The sequence below is a fragment of the Felis catus genome, chromosome E2 (genome assembly GCF_018350175.1).
Source record: "Felis catus isolate Fca126 chromosome E2, F.catus_Fca126_mat1.0, whole genome shotgun sequence".
Taxonomy (NCBI): domain Eukaryota; kingdom Metazoa; phylum Chordata; class Mammalia; order Carnivora; family Felidae; genus Felis; species Felis catus.
This window is the reverse complement of record NC_058382.1, coordinates 1,642,591-1,661,034: the sequence shown is the minus strand read 5'-3', so window position 1 is coordinate 1,661,034 and position 18,444 is coordinate 1,642,591. Positions and strand designations below refer to the sequence as shown.

At 48.1% G+C, this 18,444-nt stretch overlaps 1 protein-coding gene and 1 long non-coding RNA gene across 4 annotated transcripts; one reads left to right on the top strand and one right to left on the bottom strand.

Moving 5' to 3' along the window:
• Positions 1–2,248: 2,248 nt before the first annotated feature.
• On the bottom strand, positions 2,249–3,148 carry LOC109494708. Its single transcript, XR_002149715.3, has 2 exons — positions 2,902–3,148; positions 2,249–2,666 (listed from the first exon to the last, which is right to left on the bottom strand). It is a non-coding gene; the product is annotated as an uncharacterized LOC109494708 (long non-coding RNA).
• An 8,271-nt stretch (positions 3,149–11,419) lies between these two features.
• Positions 11,420–14,986, top strand: AURKC (aurora kinase C). Of its 3 annotated transcripts, none has more exons than XM_006940800.5 (7): positions 11,420–11,701; positions 11,786–11,822; positions 12,023–12,214; positions 12,564–12,702; positions 13,629–13,777; positions 14,344–14,518; positions 14,692–14,986. In XM_006940800.5, the coding sequence occupies exons 1-7, from the start codon at positions 11,638–11,640 to the stop codon at positions 14,860–14,862; spliced, it is 927 nt and encodes a 308-aa protein (XP_006940862.2). In that variant the 5' UTR covers positions 11,420–11,637; the 3' UTR covers positions 14,863–14,986. The 3 variants fall into 3 exon arrangements, with proteins under 3 accessions (XP_006940862.2, XP_019674638.1, XP_044902742.1); XM_019819079.3 differs by having other exon boundaries at positions 11,783–11,822; XM_045046807.1 differs by lacking the exon at positions 11,420–11,701 and having other exon boundaries at positions 11,784–11,879.
• The last annotated feature ends 3,458 nt before the right edge of the window (positions 14,987–18,444 follow it).

The following is an 18,444-nucleotide window of genomic DNA, read 5'->3' as shown; positions in this document are numbered from 1 at the left end:
CACCAACCATGAGATTATGACCTGAGCTGAAATCAAGAGTTGGATGCTTAACTGACTGAGCTGCCCAGGCATCCCCCACCGCAGCTAATTTTAATTCCAGTTTATTCAGCTCCTTAAGAGACTACTGGGTTCATGGATTATTGTTTAGTTTTCTAGTAGAGTATTTTCTTTATCTTTTGTTATTGGATTTCTAGTTTGTTTCACATTTGGCCTGTTTAAATTTGTTGTGTGTTTATGACCCAGTCTGTCTTCTTGAATGTTCTAAAAGGCCGCTTGAAAAGAATGTGTTCTGTCATCGGGTGGAATTTCTGTGAATGCCTGCACAATCCTCTTGGTTGGTAGTAGTATTCAAATTTTCTGTATCCTTACTGACCTTCTGTTTAGTGTTTCTGTCAGTTGCACAGAGAGGATGGTGAAGTCCTAAAGCATTATTGTCTGTTCATCTTTAAATTCTATTATTTTCTGCTTCAGGTATTTTAAAGCTCTTTTGTTTGGTGCATTCACATTTAGTATTGATATGTTATCTTGGTTATTGACCCTTTCATTATTTAATGTCCCTTTTTGCCCATGTTCATTTTCTTGACTTTGTTTTTTTTTTTTTATTTTTTTTTATATGAAATTTATTGACAAATTGGTTTCCATACAACACCCAGTGCTCATCCCAAAAGGTGCCCTCCTCAATACCTATCACCCACCCTCTCCCCCCTCCCACCCCATTTTCTTGACTTTGAAGCATACTTCAGTAATATTAATATAGTCCCTACTGCATGTTTTTTTTTAATGTTTATTTTTAAGAGAGAGTGGGGAAGGGGCAGAAAGAAGACAGAGGATCCCAGGCAGGCTCTGCACTGACAGTGCAGAGGCCAACACAGGGAACTCACGAACCTTGAGATCATGACCTGAGCCAAAGTCAGACAACTGAGCCCACCAGGCGTTCCTCCCTATTGCATGTTTTGATTAATGTTTGCATGGTTTATATTTTTCCATAGTTTTATTTTGAACCTTATCTGTGTCACTACATTTGAAAGAAGTTTCTTATAACAGCATATAGTTGGGTCATGCTTTTTTATCCCTTCTACCTTCTGTCTTTTAATTGGTAGAGTCACATCACTTAAATTGAAAGTAATTACTGGTGTGTTAGGGCTTAAGTGTTCCATTTTTTTATTTTTTGCTGTGTTCCCTTCACATTGTTTCTCGTTTTCTGGTTGTTTTTGTTATTTTCTTGTTCTGTTTTGTGTTGTTTTGCATTCCTGTGGGTTACTCCCAACAGTTTTTAGAATTCCATTTGATATACCTATGATGTTTTGAGTGTTGTCTTAATTTTTGTACTGTAGGCATTGTATATACATAACTTATCAGTCTGATATTATCAGCATTTTAAGCACTTTGATGTATAGAAACCTTAATTCCATTAGGTTCCTTTGCATTTTCCATTTTAAATCTAATTAAGTATTTCCCTTCTTACACCAAGCACTATGTTGGATGTTGTAATTTGTGCCTCAGCTGTCAAACATTTTTTTAAACAAAACTCATGAAAAGAGTGGTCTGTTTATCTCTACTTTTACTCATTCCATCTCCATTGTTCTTTCTCCTTTCTTGAAGTTCCAGACCTTATGTTAACATTTGCCTTCTGTTTGGTAAAGTTCCTGTAGTCTTTCTTCTGGGGTAGGTGTGCTGTTGACAAATGATTTTGGTTTCCTTCATCTAAAAATGTTTCTCTGTCCCCTTCATTCCTGAAGGATGTTCTCATGGGATAAAAGATTTGAGGTTTACGGTTCTTTTAGTACAAGAAAAACATATACCTCTTTGTGTCCTCCATGGTTCCAGATGAGAAACCTACTTACTGCCGTTCAACCCATTGTTGCCCTGTCTGTAGTTTTTCCTTTCCGTGAAGGGTGTTTTTATCTATGGTATTTGTAAGTTTGGTTACAGTGTGTCCTGGCACAGAATTTTTGGAGTTTTCCTGTTTGGTATTTGTTTAACTTTTTAAAGACCTACGTCTTTTGCCAAATCTGGGGATTTAGTAATTATGTTCTCAAATAGTTTTTCAGTCCTACTCTTTCTCATATCATTCAGGACTCGAATTAAATGAGTTCCTCAGATTTTTTTGTTTATCTAGTCTGTATTCTCTCTGTTACTCAGATTTATCAATTTCTGTTGATCTTTGAGCTCACTGATTGTTTTGTCTCTCATCTCATCTCCTGTTGAGCTTACTCAGTGAGTTATCGCTTTGGCTTTTGTGGTGTTGGGGTTTTGGGGTTGTTTTGTGTTTTTCCAGTTTAATTTCTACTGGCTCCTTTTTTACGTTTTCTAATTCCTTGCCTAGTTTACAATACCAAAGAAGGACTCTTAGAAATAAAACAGGCAAAACTATGTAGTCCAAAGTCCTGGTACTCTGGTGGCTTATCTTGGTATTGGAATAAAAAGCCTAAAGTATCTAGAGAAATGGAAGTCCTGTTATCCACAGATATTTCTAAAAATGGATCTTAAAACTGAAGATCTGCAGATTATTCAGGGTTATAGTCTCCAAGATTCATGTGTAAAATTTCCCAGCTCTGTAAGCCTTGTTAGATAGAGCCCCAGAGGAGAAGGGGTCCCTCCTCTCCAGGGGTCACTCTTGCTCTTCGTGGTTGGACACATCCCCCAATCCCCGGCTTGTCTAGGACCTGTTCGAATTTAAAAAAATTTTTTTTTCAACTTTTTTTTATTTATTTTTGGGACAGAGACAGAGCATGAACGGGGGAGGGGCAGAGAGAGAGGGAGACACAGAATCGGAAACAGGCTCCAGGCTCCGAGCCATCAGCCCAGAGCCCGACGCAGGGCTGGAACTCACGGAGTGCGAGATCGTGACCTGGCTGAAGTCGGACGCTTAACCGACTACACCACCCAGGCGCCCCGGACCTGTTCGAATTTAGACCCTCACCGCTTGGTCTTTAACTTCTCCCTCTTAATCCCTTTCTATCCTCTTAATCCATGCCTGTGTTCCAGTCTCTAGTCTCACCCCCCGACACACACACTTCCTGCCCCACGTGCCTGGTGAGCTCTGCCCTTCTCTCTCCCAGACACACCCTGTGCAACAGTTCTGTCCGCTCTCTGGCCTCCACCACTGGCACCTGACTGAAGCAAGTCTCACAGAGTTCCCTCTTGTGCTCCCACGCTTCCCCCGCCCCCAGTCTGTTATTGGGCCTTTTACTGCTGCCCACCTCTTTGACTTGAAGGCACTTTCCTGGTTTCTGTGACTTCCTGCCCTTCTTCAGAGGCCCTTTGTCTTCTTCCGTCTGTTAAACAGTTGTGCTTCTCAGGATCCGTGCGTCGCCATTGCTTTCTCATTTGTGAGGGGATCCCTGAGTGAGTTAACCCCCCGCCCCCGAGGCATTTTACTCTCAGTGATCACAGAGTTCCCCCACGTCCTTGTCTCCAGGTTGAATGTTTCTCTCTGGTCATCGTTCCACACCTTGTCGGTCTTCCTACCTACTGAGCCTGTGTGCATGTGTCATGCGGCTGTGACCGTCACCACGAGGATGCGCCCATAATGATCCTGACGGCAAGCAGACATGGTGTGTTCCCGTGTATCAGTCATCGTTTGCAGTGTTTGACACACAGCAACTCTTAGCCTTTGCAACAGGTCCGTGGTAGGTGACGTTCTCCCCATTTTACAGATGAGAAAACTGAGGCACAGAAGGGTTAAAACATCTGCCCAAGGCTTCACAGTTGATCAGGAAGTGCGGGACTGGGGATTGGAGCCAGGTGGGCTGGCTGCAGAAGCCATGCCCTGAGCACCTCGCCGCCTTCCATAGGCTGGTCTGTGCACCACTGCGCCATAGAGCGGGCCATTACCATTTGTCTGCAAGTTACCTTCTCATGTGACAGTACCGGAGACAAACCACACTCACTTTTTAACGGCTGTATAATCTGTTGAAACTGTACGGAGAGTACAGACGAGGGGTTTGAGGTGGCGCAGAGGTAGACAACGGCTAAGGCAGGGGTTGGGGTTTGGGGTTGTGTGTGTGAGGTGCCCCACATCTCCCTGAAGGTCACTGTCGTCTGCCTTCCTGCCCACGTCAGACACCTTGCAGCCATTTTGTTCATTTCTCCTTTCTCTCCCCCTTACAGATCCTCAGTATATGTGTGTCTTCTAGTTCGGGTCCCTCTCAGAGTGCTCACACAGAGCTGTTTATGCGGGGGGACACAGTGTGTGGCATGTGGCTCTTGAAGAGAATCTGCACAGGCCTGTATGGCCAGATGGTTAAGGGCGTCAGGACCATCCTGTTTCAGTGTTTTGCTAGCAAGACTCACAGGACTCCACATTTTGTCATACTCGGGGGCAGGCTGTGATTGATCACAGGAAACGCAGTCGAGGAGAGGCACCAGGAATGGAGAAAGCCAGAGGCCATCAGAGACAAGCTTCAAGAGTCCTGTTTCTGGGAACGCACACGGGACACATTTAACTTAAGCTCCGTTAAGGAGTTAAGACCATGATTTTAAAAGTTTACTAGGGGACGCCTGGGTGGCTCCGTTGGTTAAGCGTCCGACCCTTGATTTCGGTCAGGTCATGATTTCCCGATTCCTGAGTTCAAGCCCCACACTGGGCTCTGCACTGACAGCACAGACTGCTTGGGATTCTCTCCCTCTCTCTGTCCTACCCCCACTTGCTCGCTCTCTCAAAATAAGTAAATAAACACATTTTAGACAATCCTAGGGAAGTTCATCAGAGACCCTTGGTCTTTTGGAGAGAGAATATGTATGTGCAAAAGCACACACCAAGTTCTAGATTTCCAGAAGGATAGCAGGTTCAGTGTGAGCCACATTGTTTACACAAGAAACTTAGGCACTCTGAGCCATTAGTTCCTGGAAGTGGTGGGAAACCTGCCATCATCCGAGGTCACAAACCCCGGCCAAGGGCAAACCCTGCAAGCTCAAAGGATGGGAGTTCCCAGGCCTGCTGTGTAACTTCCTTGCAGTGATTGAAAGGTACTAAAATGCTGGTTAAATTTCTGTACATAAAGCAAATACAGTTACTTCAAGAGTCACAACTTTGAAGGCTTATATAAGCAGAACCACTGTAACCAAAAAAAATCACCAAGTCACAGTAGAACTTAGAAACTAGCCAGGATTTGGGGCGCCTGGGTGGCTCAGTTGGTTAAGCGTCTGACTTCGGCTCAGGTCATGATCTCACAGTTCGTGGGTTCGAGCCCCGCATCAGGCTCTGTGCTGACAGCTCGGAGCCTGGAGCCTGCTTTGGATTCTGTGTCTCCCTCTCTCTCTGCCCCTCCCCTGCTCATGCTCTGCCTCTCAAAAATGAATAAACGTTAAAAAAAAATAAGAAGAAACTAGCCAGGATTTAATTTAGTGATGACAAGGTTCAGAGATGCTGGTGAGAAAGGACTTTGCTTCTTCCAAACACTGGTGTTTTGTGTGTGTGTATGCGTACATGTACACATCACTTAGGACTCTCCACATGTATGTATATGCCTAATAGAGGTACGTGTATTACCTATACATGTGGGTCAGGATATATGCCTTCCAGTGGTCTGAGTTGCAAATGTACCACACTTAACTTTATAAAAATGTGAGGGCCAGATTGACACGGTGTGTTTCTGCAGTACACATCAACAGTTTTTAATCTCTTTATTCCTGCTGTTCATACCTCTGGCTTCAACAAACAGAAAACTAAGCGCATCATTCAGTGCACTTAACTTGAAATTAGTGGCTTCGTCAAGGTGACGTATGTGTGTGTCCGTGTGAGTGGGAGGCAGTGGGAGCCTTGGGCTCCAGCTGGGAGGGCGCCCTACAGGCGTGATGCTGGAGACCTTGGGAAGCTGGCCTCGGGGGCGTGTGCGGCTCCCTCTGTTCTCACAGGCGGCCTTTCCTGTCTCCGCTGTGGGATGCGGGGCGGGGGTGCCTCTGGAACGCTCCACGATGTCACCCTTGAGTTGTGAGGGCTAACGACCTGCTTGCTCACAGGTAGGTTACACGTGTCACAACTGAAGGGTCTGCGCTAGACTGTAAACGGGCGAGTCGTTTTGTCCTCTTGGAGCGGAGTCCAGAGCCTGGGCCCTCTAGTAGGGCTGCCTGCTGCGCCTCCTGACCTCACTCTTAGCGCTGGGTGACTAGTTTCGAGTCCCTATTTATTCCGCTTCCGTTTCTGGTATCCATGTGTCAAGCGCGTGTCTGCGCTGTGAAGTTTTCCCGCCGGGGAGCTCGTGGCTCTGCGGTCCGCTGCCTGCTGCCTGCTCCCTGCAGACGTCACTTGACACCTCGGCTCCTGCTTTTCCGGCTGGGTCCACCTGTGTCCTCGGCGATCCGTTGTCCACACTGACGCCAGAGATCCGGCTCCGATTTCGTCACGGGCTGCTCCCCCGCCCCCTCCCCCTAAAACGTTCCACGACTCCCCTCCACTCCTGGGGTAAACCCCGAATCCTTCACGCGGCCCATCCACGGGGCCTTCCCTGGTGGGGGACGGGCCTCATTTACTACCTCTTGCACGACGCTGGCCTCTTTTCACTCCCTGTCTCCCTTCACTCCTCCGCCTGCCATGGGCTCTTCCTCCCCACTTTGCTCAGTGAGGGCACGCTTATCCCTCACCTCTCATCTCAAATGGCATTTCCTCGGCGAGCCTTGCCCGGAACATGCTTCTAGATCATGGCACGGGTCCGTACTGTTCTCTGCTCCCCAGAGCCACCTTCAGGCTTGATGGTGTGCTAGGAGGATGCGCTTCACTCAGAACAGCTGTAACACGGTTCCTGCCTGTGACAGCGCGGACACAGGCCAAGGTCACTAAAGGTAAGGTCCAGGGAGACTGAGCACCAGCGTTCAGGTGTCCCGTCCCGGCACAGTCACACAAGGCTTAATTCTTTCGGCAAAGGTGTGACAGTATGTTCAGGCATCGCCAATGAGGGAAGCTCACCGAAGCTTTAATGCCGGGGTTTCTTACTGAGGCACGCCGCACCTTCGCGACTGACCGTGGGTACTCCGGGGGTCCGCAGAAGGCAGAGATACAGTGTGTCCCAGAGCCTCAGGCCTACAAAAGCCACCATTCCCCGTGAGTCGCACCATCCGCGTCAATCGTCTGGTCAAACAGATGCAGCGAGCGGGGCCTGCAGATTCGGGCGTAAGATCACTTCCCAGGCCAGATGTTAAGCTGGTCAGGGGCCAGTCCTTTGGGATGTGTAGCACTTGAGCAGCCAAAGGCTGTTCAGTTGGTGCATTTCTGCTCAGTCCGTCCGGCTGGCCCCTGGCCTAGGCTCTGTGACCAAAACGTTGCTATCAGCCTGAGCATCTCTATGTAGTGAAGTATTTGTGTGACAGGAAAACGGTAGTGTCATCAGAAATGTGCTAACCTCTTAAGGGGCGCCTGGGTGGCTCAGTTAAGCGTCCCACTTTGGCTCAGGTCATTATTTCACAGTTCGTGGTTTCGGGCCCCGCCTCAGACTCTGTGCTGACAGCTTAGAGCCTGGAACCTGCTTCAGATTCTGTGTCTTCCTCTCTCTCTCCGTCTACCTCTCAAAAAAAAAAAAAAATCTGGTTACCATTTAAATGAGGCAGAGTGGGTTATGAGTTGATTAAAATAACAACTCATATTGTGAAACCATTATATTCATGTTCAGATTTTTGTGCTAATTTGATTACTGTCCCTTCTGATCAACTCTTTGTACTTTGTGATAAACCACTTCCCTCTGTCACTAACTTAATTTAAGTCCGTGTCCTCCGCCATCTGGAAAACAGTCGAATAGATCTTCTGTCTTGCCCCTCCTATAGTCTGATTTCCACACACTACTCAGATTGATCCTTTTAATTCACAAATCAGATTATATTACCATTCACCTGAAAACCTCCCCAGGTGGTCATCTATTTCACAGTTTACTAACTACATATTTTTAATTTTCTGTGTCCTGGCATTTGGAGTCTTGCTGACTGGGGAGATTCTGCCCCTCCCAGGACCAGCCAGTTATTAGAGACCACTAACAACTTCCCGGGGACCTCGCTTTTCACATGCAAACGACCCACCTGTCTGTCTCCTTAAAACTCTAGGGCCCAGTACTAGAAGGGAGTGACACTTAATGCTCCAAAGCCCTACCATATTATTCAAACCAGTCAATCCTAAACTGTTTACCTGTTCCGCCTTGCCTTTTCCTGCCGAAGACACGACACGTGGTGGGCGGCGCTTTCTCCGTCACTGCTGCCTCCGACCCACCCTGGTGCTTCCCCCGCTCCTCCGCTCCGCCGTGTACGTCTGGTAGAACAGGCAGTTCGGAGCTGGAGGTTAGGGTGCTGATAAGTAGGTTACACATTAGAAGCCTGGGGTCACACATGCTGACCGCCTTCCAACACGCCAGGGCCGACAGACCAGGAGCCCCGGTGCGGAACACGCACGCTCCCGCCTGTGCCGCAGGGCCATCCGTGCCCAAGGTCATGCCTGTGCGCTGCAGCGTTGCCCCCTCCCCCGTGGGAAGGCTGCCAAGATGGTTCCGGTAGGAACACGGTGGGCTTGATCAGAGACCCCCTCCCTACCAGTGACTGGAAGCAGCCTCTATGAGAGACCATCCCGTCTATGACCCATAAAGAGAAAAGAGCCCTGTAGCTTCAGGGCAGTGCCTCGCTTTCCCACCTTGAGAACGGCCTGTCCTTAAAGGGCTTTGTGCTTTGCTACCTTCCTTCTGGCTGCCTTTCCCCGAGAGCCGGTCCTCACGTAAACCTTCTGTGGGGAGTCCGAGAACCGAGACCTCCATCCACACGGCGCAGAGTCTCCCACGGGTAACATGCCGTAACTCCCATTTGCCAGGGATGTGAGCATAAACTTCTTCCTTTGTGACAGTCCCTTCCAGATCTGTTGCCTTACCACACCTGAGGAAACAAATCCCAGGTACATTTTAGAACAAGTGCTGGAGCCAATTACAGCCTCCTTACAAAGGCTGACAGGGTTCTACGCAATTTGTCTCCATTTATCTAACTCCCCTGGTCCCACTTGAACCCCTGCCACACAGTTCTAGCTCCACTAGCCTTCTCCTCAGGCCCCCGGTGCGCTCCGACCCCCCCCCCCGAATGTCTTAAAAGACTCAGGAGCCATCTCTTTGAAATGCAGAAATCAAGGGAGACGTTGTCTCTATCACTCAGCTTCTCTGGGAAGACAGCCTCTCTGGTGGGCATCTGGCTCCAAGTTGCAAAAGGGAAGATTCACGAAGGAAGCCTCGTTAATTTACAACAGAGTTGGGAGGCCAGAAGGCAGAACTCTCACGAAACCACTCCAAGGAAGAATCGTGAATTCCAGGCCCCAACTGGAAAAGATGGACCCTGCATCTCCTGCAAGAAATCATCCATCCCTGCAACTCAACCAATGAGAGACTTCCATCATCTTGAACTGTTGCTTTCCTCCAATGGAATTTGTTCAAAACGACCCTTCCAACTCCCTCCTCCTCCATAAAATAACTTTTGTTTGTTGGATTTGCCTGTGGCTTTATTGTAGTTTGCGTGTCTCCATGGCAATTCTGTGCTATTTCCAAATAACACTTTTTTGTGGGTAAAATAAGTGACTTTTATTTTTAAGGTTAACACCGCTTTCTATCCTCAAGAAATGAGACATTTGTTTTCCCTTATGGAAAGCCAATGTAGGAGCAGACAGCCACCCCAATTACCAGGTAGATTTAGGATGACTCTGTGTAACAAATGGTGCTGTTATGTTTTCTTATGTGAGGACTAATTATTGTTTGTGATGAAGCTATGTAATGGGAGACACTGGGAAAGCTAGTGTCTGCGTGGCTTTACGAAATGGCATCTTTCTCACTTTCCATCTCTTAGCAATTATCTGTGGTACGGCATCGCATTCAGTTTAAGGTTTATTCAGTAATAAACTTTTATTTATGTTTTTACTATCTTTGTGAGGAGGTTTTCTGGGTTGGGAGAAGATTTTTTCTTTCTAAATTACATTCCTCCAAGAATTTATATTGTTACTGTGGTAGGGTCCCCTCCATAAGGAATGGAAAAAAAAAAAAAACCCAAAAACCTCAACCAACCTGGCTATACATGTGACGACATCCCTCTCGACCTTGTAACATGAGACCGCTTAATCAGACTCCATGTTTGTGTGTTATCATTATATGGGAGACAAAGAAATAGAAAATGTATTAGAAACTATGCCATGTGGCATTTGTTCAGGGCTCAATTCTTCAGGTAGGAACCCAACTGAGCCGTGCTGGCAAGAATAAAGTTGCTTCCTGGAAAGAAAAGCCTCATTGTCAGACTCTCTGCAAGAATCCTGCTATGTTACCTGTCTAAAAGAATGCAATTTAAATTTTTGGTAACGCCTGTATATGCCACACAAACAGACATGTGGGCTGATTTTACTATTTGAGACCCCCAAATGCAAACTGCAGACAGTGTCTGTGAAAATTAATTAAAGGAAGCTTCAGTAAAATGGAGCCAGGAGGCCAGACGGGGGCTGTCACATCCTGACTAGGGATGTCAATTGCAGACGCCGGCAGAAGAATCCTCAACAGTAAAGAATCATCAATTATAGGCCCCAAGGAGAAAAGATATACATTGCATTTCCTACAAGAAATTGACCACCCCGGCAACTCAACCAATGAGAAGGTGTCTTTTACTAAACTGTTCCTTTTCTCCAATGGACTTTCCTTCAAAACAAGCCCCCCCAAACTTCCTTCTCCATAAAACAGCGTTTTGCTGCATCTTCCTTGTCCCTATATTGTAATTCTGTATTTCCAAATAAGCCCTTTTTTCTTTTTTCTTTTTTGCTGGTTAAAAATAACCGAATGTTAAATACAATGAATGTGTTATTGTATTTTTAAGGTCAAGAGTCCAGCAAATACACAGCTCATGGAGGCAAAGGGCGAGCAGTCTGTGCCATTGCGCCGAATGGGCCTACAGTCCCAGGCTGGGGGAGGCTCCAAGGGCTGTGGGGTGGAGTGGGGAGAGCAGGGGCTGTAGGACACCCCAGGACAGAGGCAGATACTTCGGGAAGCAAGACGAAGGACACCCCTGGGGAGTGGCCTGAACGAGACACGATCTCCCAGCGGGGGCCGGTTTGGTGCATAGCTTGGGAGTTTGCCGACCTTAGAGCCACCCCCACCCCCCGCAGCTTCCTGTGGTTGGTGTCTCATCATTCACAAGCACACGGTGTCAGTTCATTAATGCATTCGCGCACTCTCGGAGACTCACGCAGGAATTGGTTCACCGAGACCCTTTGCTTCGCCTCCCATTCCCCCAGGTTCCCCCAGCTCATGGGGCCCCCCCTTAGTCTGCCCCGCCGCAGCGCCCAGGTCTCCGCGCCCTGCCACCTCATTGGCTCAGCGTGGGCGGAAGCTCCCATTTCTGTCTTTTCTATTGGACACGCTGCCTGCGCGCCCAGAAGATCCAACCAATGGGAGCCGGTCAGGAACTGTGGCTCATCCAACGAGGGGGCGCAGACATAAAGGCCCCAGCTCTGGCTACCCGGGAGTTCCTTGATCTTCGGAGGTGCAGCTCCGCGCGCTGCGCTGAGGGTTCGTGGGGGGCCGTCGGCGTCCGAAGCGCTTCAGCCTGGTTGTTGCCTACCCTCACCCCTTTTGAGGACAGTTCCAAAGGGCTCGGGAAGGCGTCCCGTCGCCGCCGTGCCGTCTCCTGGGGAGCCACCCAAACGCTGCGATGCAGTCGGGCAGCGTGCAGCCCGCAGCTGAAGAAGAGGAGCAGACCCGAGACCAGGGAACAGGTGGAGAAGGACTGGTGTCAGTTGTTGGGGGCGGGGGTGGGGTGCAAGAAGCGCGTGTTGACCTCTGCCTGTCTGTCTAAGAAGCCGCAGCAGGCCTCGTGGAGCTCGGCATGCCCCCCGTGTGAGTGTCTCTGGAAGGAAGCGGAGCGGGACGAGAAATGAAGACCAGCTGCACGTGGGAAGTGTTGGCTCGTGGGCCAACAAAACAGCCTGGCTGCGCCCTTGACAAGGGGAAGGGGCACGGGGGCGGGAGACGAGAGGTGAAGGAGGTTCGAGTCCGTCATCTTCTTCCCCAAACTGAGGCTCTGTTCTAACTTTCAGGCGGCGCCTCACGATTGAGGACTTTGAAATCGGGCGTCCTCTGGGCAAGGGAAAATTTGGCAACGTGTACCTGGCTCGGCTCAAGGAAAGCCATTTCCTTGTGGCCCTGAAAGTCATCTTCAAGTCCCAGATAGAAAAGGAAGGACTGGAGCACCAGCTGCGCCGGGAAATTGAGATCCAGGCGCATCTACAGTAAGGACGGGCTGCAGGGGAATCCAGCGCCAGCTTCTTCCTCTTCATCTGTTTCCTCTTCCACCTCTGGCATCTGAACCCAGCACTCCCCCCAAATGACCCTCCAACAGGCCACCTTGAGTCCACCTTGAAGACTTTTTCTGCAGTTCACTCCACTTACACCGTGTAAACCTCTTCCCTGTTTCAGACCCCCAAATCCTGATGCCTCCTCTTGCTCTCCCCTCACACACTCCAGTATCAGACCATTATTCTGGTCCCAGCGCAATTTGTCCTTTGTCCGACCAATCACTTTTAGTAGCATCGGGAGTTGGGTCTCATGAGTCTGACCCTTCCTCCATCTTTTCTCCAGGCACCCCAATATCCTACGCCTATACAACTACTTCCATGATGCACGCCGGGTGTACCTGATTCTGGAATATGCTCCAAGGGGTGAGCTCTACAAGGAGCTGCAAAAGAGCAACACGCTGGATGAACAGCACACAGCCACGGTGAGGTGGGAGGGCTGGCGGCTTTGGGCCTGTGAGTTTACTCTGGGCTGGTGGGGATCACTGCTTGTGGCTATCATTAGTGTCCAGCTTCTTTTTTTTTTTTTTTTTTCTTTATTTCTGAATTCTGTTACCTTTTACGTAGTAACACATACATCCTATAACTTCACATTTTGATACCCTAGTTACCCAGAATATTAATAATTAGTGTGTATGAATTTGGATTCTTTGGTTGTAAGCAACAGAATCTCCACTACCTTATGTGAAGAAGCATGTTGAAAGCCTATGAGTAGAACTGGCTTAGAAATAGAAAGCAAGAGATTTCTTCAGAGCCTCAGTTATCCCAGCAGGAAGGGCTGGGTCATCTTGCTGTCAGAATGAGTGATCTTCCAATTTTCCTCCTATTTTTGTATCATTTCTTCAGGACTCCAGTCCTGTGGGCGATCCTCTGATTGGCTCAGCATGGGCCCTGGTCCAGCTCCTTGCTGTGCTAGGGCAAAAGAGAGGCTCCGTCCACTTTAGCATCCCTCCTTTAAGACCACATAAAATGGGGAGAGGAATTCCTCCCCCACCAGTAATTAATTGTGCCATTAAGGAAGTAATGGGGTTGGTAACTAGGACATAAAAGATTCCACTACAGGGGCGCCTGGGTAGCTCAGTCAGTTAAGCGTCCTACTCTTGGTTTCGGCTCAGATCATGATCTCTCCGTTTGTGAGTTGGAGCCCTGCATCGAGCTCTGCACTGACAGTACAGAGCCTGCTTGGGATTCTCTCCTTTTTCTCTGCCCCTCTCCTGCTTGTGTGCTCTCTCTTTCAAATTAAAAAAAAAAAAGATTCCACTACAATGATAAAAATGTATGAGGAGTATTTTATCTCACACGGAAAACTGGCTGGCTTTATTTCCAGACTGCTTTTTCTTTGCTCACTCAGATAATGGAGGAATTAGCAGATGCTCTGACCTACTGCCATGAGAAAAAGGTGATTCACAGGGATATCAAGCCAGAGAATCTGCTGCTGGGGTTCAGGGGTGAGGTGAAGATTGCAGACTTTGGCTGGTCTGTGCACACCCCATCTCTGAGGTAGGTCACGTGGTGGTGGCATGGGCCCTGGGTGCCAGTAAGGAATGATCCAATTTAACCCATTGCACGTGTAAGACTGGGATAAAACCCCGGGTTTGTATTTGAGCACTGTCTTTTTTCATATGTATATATTTAATGTGCATTTGTAGATGGAAAGAATGGCTGAACCACATCTTTTATCTTTTGATCTCTGTTAACATATAACTTTCCCCAGTAAGTTTCCATGTAAATAAGAATCATTGCTCCATAATTCCGGAAATTTTACTTGGTCTCTGTTGACGCACCTTCAGTTTGTTCCAAATCTCTATTGATGCCCAGAATATTATGAAAACATCCTGGATCGTGAGCTAAATGTATAAGTAATTCCAAAGTATGGAATTGGTGGGTCCCAGGACTTGCCTTCCCTAAACCTCGATCCTTATTAAAACTTGGTGTTCCCAGACTTCCAGGCTTGGGAGGGGACTGCTCAGGCCTTTCTAGCATCTCTCATCTCACTGGAATCTAGAAAAGGAGGGTTGCCCTGTGTGGGGCCTCTACACAGGCCTCCCTTCTCTGCTGTCCTCTAGGAGAAAGACCATGTGTGGGACTCTGGACTACTTGCCCCCAGAAATGATAGAAAGGAGAACATATAATGAGACGGTTGATCTGTGGTGCATTGGAGTGCTCTGCTATGAGCTGCTGGTGGGGAATCCACCCTTTGAGAGCCATTCCCATAATGAGACGTACAGACGTATCCTCAAGGTGGGATGGTCACATTCTGGGAATTCGTGGGGGCGGGGTGCTACAGAGCCTGGGCTGCACATAAAGGTTGTCGAATAAGATCCAGAAGAGTGGCTGGAAGGGACTCAAGGAACAGAAAACATGGAGCACAGAAATTAACCATCCTTTTCTTTTTTCTTGTCTGGCCTCATCAGGTGGACATCAGGTTTCCTCCGTCAATACCTTTGGGGGCCCGGGACTTGATCTCCAAACTTCTCAGATACCAGCCTTTGGAGCGGCTGCCTTTGTCGCAGATCCTGGAGCACCCCTGGGTCCGGGCCCACTCTCGGAGGGTGGTGCCTCCATCTGTTCAGATGGATTCTTGAGCCCTGTCCGCACCTGTTTCATTGCATTTGTCCAGGGAGCTCTCCTGGCTCTACTAACTTGTCTGTCTTTTGTTTCTTCTAAGATGCAAGATACTAATGAATAAAAGCTGAGTCATTTTTTTTACCAGGTCTTTATGGTTCTGTGAGTTGGTGTCTGATGGGATAGAATCTTTATTTCTTGTAGAAACTCTTTCCCATGAGAGCGTCCCAAGATGATGTCCCTCCGGGTCCCCAGGGTGGTGACTCAACCACTCACCGTCAAAACAAGTTCCTATTTTCATTCAGATAACCGCCTTGGTGCATACCCTATCCCCCATCACAGTTGCTTCTAGACTCAATTTACTATTTCCCATCTTCTCAGGAGCATGGATCTATAAAACAGGACACGGGTCAACCCAGAGGTCCACAGTCTTTATACTGACACGAGCATGCTACCGTCTGATAACATGTCTCACTGAACATCAACTGCCGCTCAATTCTCAAATGGATTCACCAGTATCTCTGTGATGTGTCATATTCTGATTGCATCAACTAAATCACCCCTAATAATAGACGGACCGTCACCTCTTCTGAAATCACATCCTCCACTTGGAGCAATTTAGGGCTCTTCCAACCTTCCCCTGTATCCTTCTGTCCCACTGTCATGTGTCAGCCACTCCCTCTATCCACAATAAGCTGACTGTCCCAGAATAAACATCTAGACACAGCTGGGAGCTCAAAACCTGGTTTTTGCTCATTTTTGCAGGCATCGCTTTCCCCGCTGCGTCACCTGACTTACAAACACTGCGTATGGAGCTTGCCTTGTTCATGTTACTCCCTTCACCGTATTCTATGCAGTCTCCTCATGTGAAATGTCCTGCACGTGTAGGACCACGGCTCCATGTGTGACCAGACCCTTTATACAAGGAACTCGGCTACTCAGACGGACAGCCCCCAACCCCTGCTGCAGATGTATGATTTAAAGGCTCCAAGATACTGGCTTGTGGCTTTTCATCTGCACCTCCAGTGCCCACATCTCTGTGCTTTCTAGCTTTGTCCTCTCTATCAGTGCTCTTGAAGTAATACTTCAGTTAAACACCTTGAAATTCCTAATAAACTAACTGGTTTGTACATAGGAACTCTGCAATATTACTCGGTTCTGGTGCTAGACAAATTCACATCACCGGGTGCATTTTGGGGGAAGTAGGTAAGATAAGCATAGGAAAGGAAACTAGGGCTTCCACGTTGACTACCCGGTGATATGTGTCTAAATCATGCAAACTCTCTGACATGCTTTACAGCAGGGACTTCCAATAGCTATATAGCTTTCCCCACCACTGATTCCAGACATTCTGCCTCTCGTGACAAAGAGAATATAAAAATCTTTAATATCTGACTTACATTCTAGCCTCAAATCACTTCATTTAACTGTGTCAACTACATGTGAAGAGAAATATGCTGTTTCCAATTTGGTCAAGTTATTATGGCCAATGATGGACCACACACTAATTTAGTCATATTTCTCCACAATCTTTTTTTAATTTAAAAAAAATTTTTTTCCTTAGTTTTGGGAGAGCACAAGCAGCGAGGGGCAGCAGGAGAGGACAGAGGATCTGAAGCAGGCTCTGTGCTGACAGGCTGACAGCAGTGAGCCTGATGTGGGGCTTAAACTCAGGAACCATGATATCATGACCTGAGCTGAAGGTGGACACTCAACCAACTGAACCACTCAGGTGCCCCCGCCCTTTTTTTTTTAATATGAATTTTTATTTATTTTGTTTCAGAGAGAGGGAAAGGGGCAGAGGGATCCCAAGCAGTATCCCCTGCTCAGCATGGAGCATGACGTGGGGCTTGATCCCAGGATCCTGGGACCATGATCTGGGCCAAAATCAAGAGTCGATGCTCAACCAGCTGAGCCACCCAAGCACCCTTCCACAACCTTTTATAAAAACCATCTTCCTCTAGAAAATTAACTCCACCTTAATCCTTGATTCCATTAACATCCTGTTGCTATGCTTTTCTCCACTTTTAAAATTAAATCTTTTTCTTTTTAGTTTTTATTTAAACCCCAGTCAACATATCATGTAATAATATTAGTTTCAGGTGTACAATACAGTGATTCAACACTTCATACAACACCTGGTGCTTATCACAAGTGATCCCTTATTTAACGCCCCCCTCCACCTTCCCTCTGGTAACCATAAGTGTGTTCTCCATAGTTAAGAGTCTGTTTCTTAGTTTTCTTCTCCCCCCACCCCCGCACAATCATTTGTTTTGTTTCTTCAATTCCACATATGAGTTAAATCATATAGTATTTGTGTTTTTTTCTGACTGACTTATTTTGCTTAGGATAATACTCTCTAGCTCCATCCGAATTGTTGCAGGTGGCAAGATTTCATTCTTTTTTATGGCTGAGTAATATACCATAAAACTAAATCTTTTGAGGGCATTTTCTGCACACTACATTCCCATTTGCATAACCATATGTATTCTGAACTCATTAGAAACGAGATCTTATTCTCTCACACTCACAGTTATGAGAAGAAAACAAAAGTCACTGATGGTGACTTGTGAGACTTTATGTAATAGAATTCTAAAAAGATTGTGAGGATTCTAAATATGACTGTTGGTTTCTTGTCTGCACCTATTTTATTTAAAGGTTTATTTATTTTTGAAAGAGAGAGACCAGAGATAGAGCGAGGGGTGGGGCAGAGAAAGGCAGACACAGAATCCGAAGCAGGCTCTAGGCTCTGAGCTGTCGGCACAGAGCCCGATGTGGGGCTTGAACTCACGAACCTCGAGATCATGACCTGAGCCGAAGTTGCCCCTTTAACCAACAGAGCCACCCAGGTGCCCCTTGTCTGCACCTATTTAACGCCGGGTTGTTCAGGGTTCGCCCCTGCCCATTCCTTTCTCCATCTATTCTCAGGCTTCTCTTCAGACTGGAGATAACCCCGTTCGCTAACAACTCCCCAACATGCAGATCCACGCAGGACCCCTAGTCCGGCAATCAGACACAGGATGCAGCGCCCGTGCTCCACCCCGGAGTCCCGACCTCCCCCAGCCTCGCTCACCAGCGGGCGTCAAGGCCTGGCAGCACGTGCAGCTGATGCTGGACTAGAGCCCGCGAGGGGCCGGGCGGTGCGCATGCGCCGCGTGGGAGGGAGGGCTTCCGGCGTCCGTGTCCTGGCGCTCGCTTTTCCTACCGCTCGTGTGCCCAGCTCCCTCCAGGAAGGTCGCGAGGAGGTGAGACGCACGGGGAAGTCGCGAGCCCAGCCTAGGGCCTGACCCTAGGCGGACAGGTGACACGTGCCCTGACTAGGCGGACGCTCCCGCCTTCGGAGCCTGGATTTCCCGGGGCATGTGATGGGCATCCATTCTCCTCGGCCCCCCTGGGTTGTGTTCACGGTGAAGAGGCGGGCCTGACTGGGGTATCTGGGCCTAATCAGTGTTTTACCACGAGGAAGACTGGCTCTGGAACGCGTTCTTCTGGGAGTCGTTTTTAGAGCAAAAACTACATTACCCAGAAGGCTGTGCACGGGGGGTCCGCGGCAGTACCGGGGCCACTGAGTGACAGGACAGGGGCATTTCCTGCGGCTTGTT

Excerpts from the sequence above, each read along its gene's own strand:
- AURKC (XM_019819079.3), top strand. The coding sequence starts at position 11,638 with ATGCAGTCGGGCAGCGTGCAGCCCGCAGCTGAAGAAGAGGAGCAGACC. Across the intron at positions 11,702-11,782 it reads GACCCGAGACCAGGGAACAG|AAGCCGCAGCAGGCCTCGTG; the intron begins GTGGAGAAGGAC and ends TGTCTGTCTAAG. Across the intron at positions 12,215-12,563 it reads GAGATCCAGGCGCATCTACA|GCACCCCAATATCCTACGCC; the intron begins GTAAGGACGGGC and ends TCTTTTCTCCAG.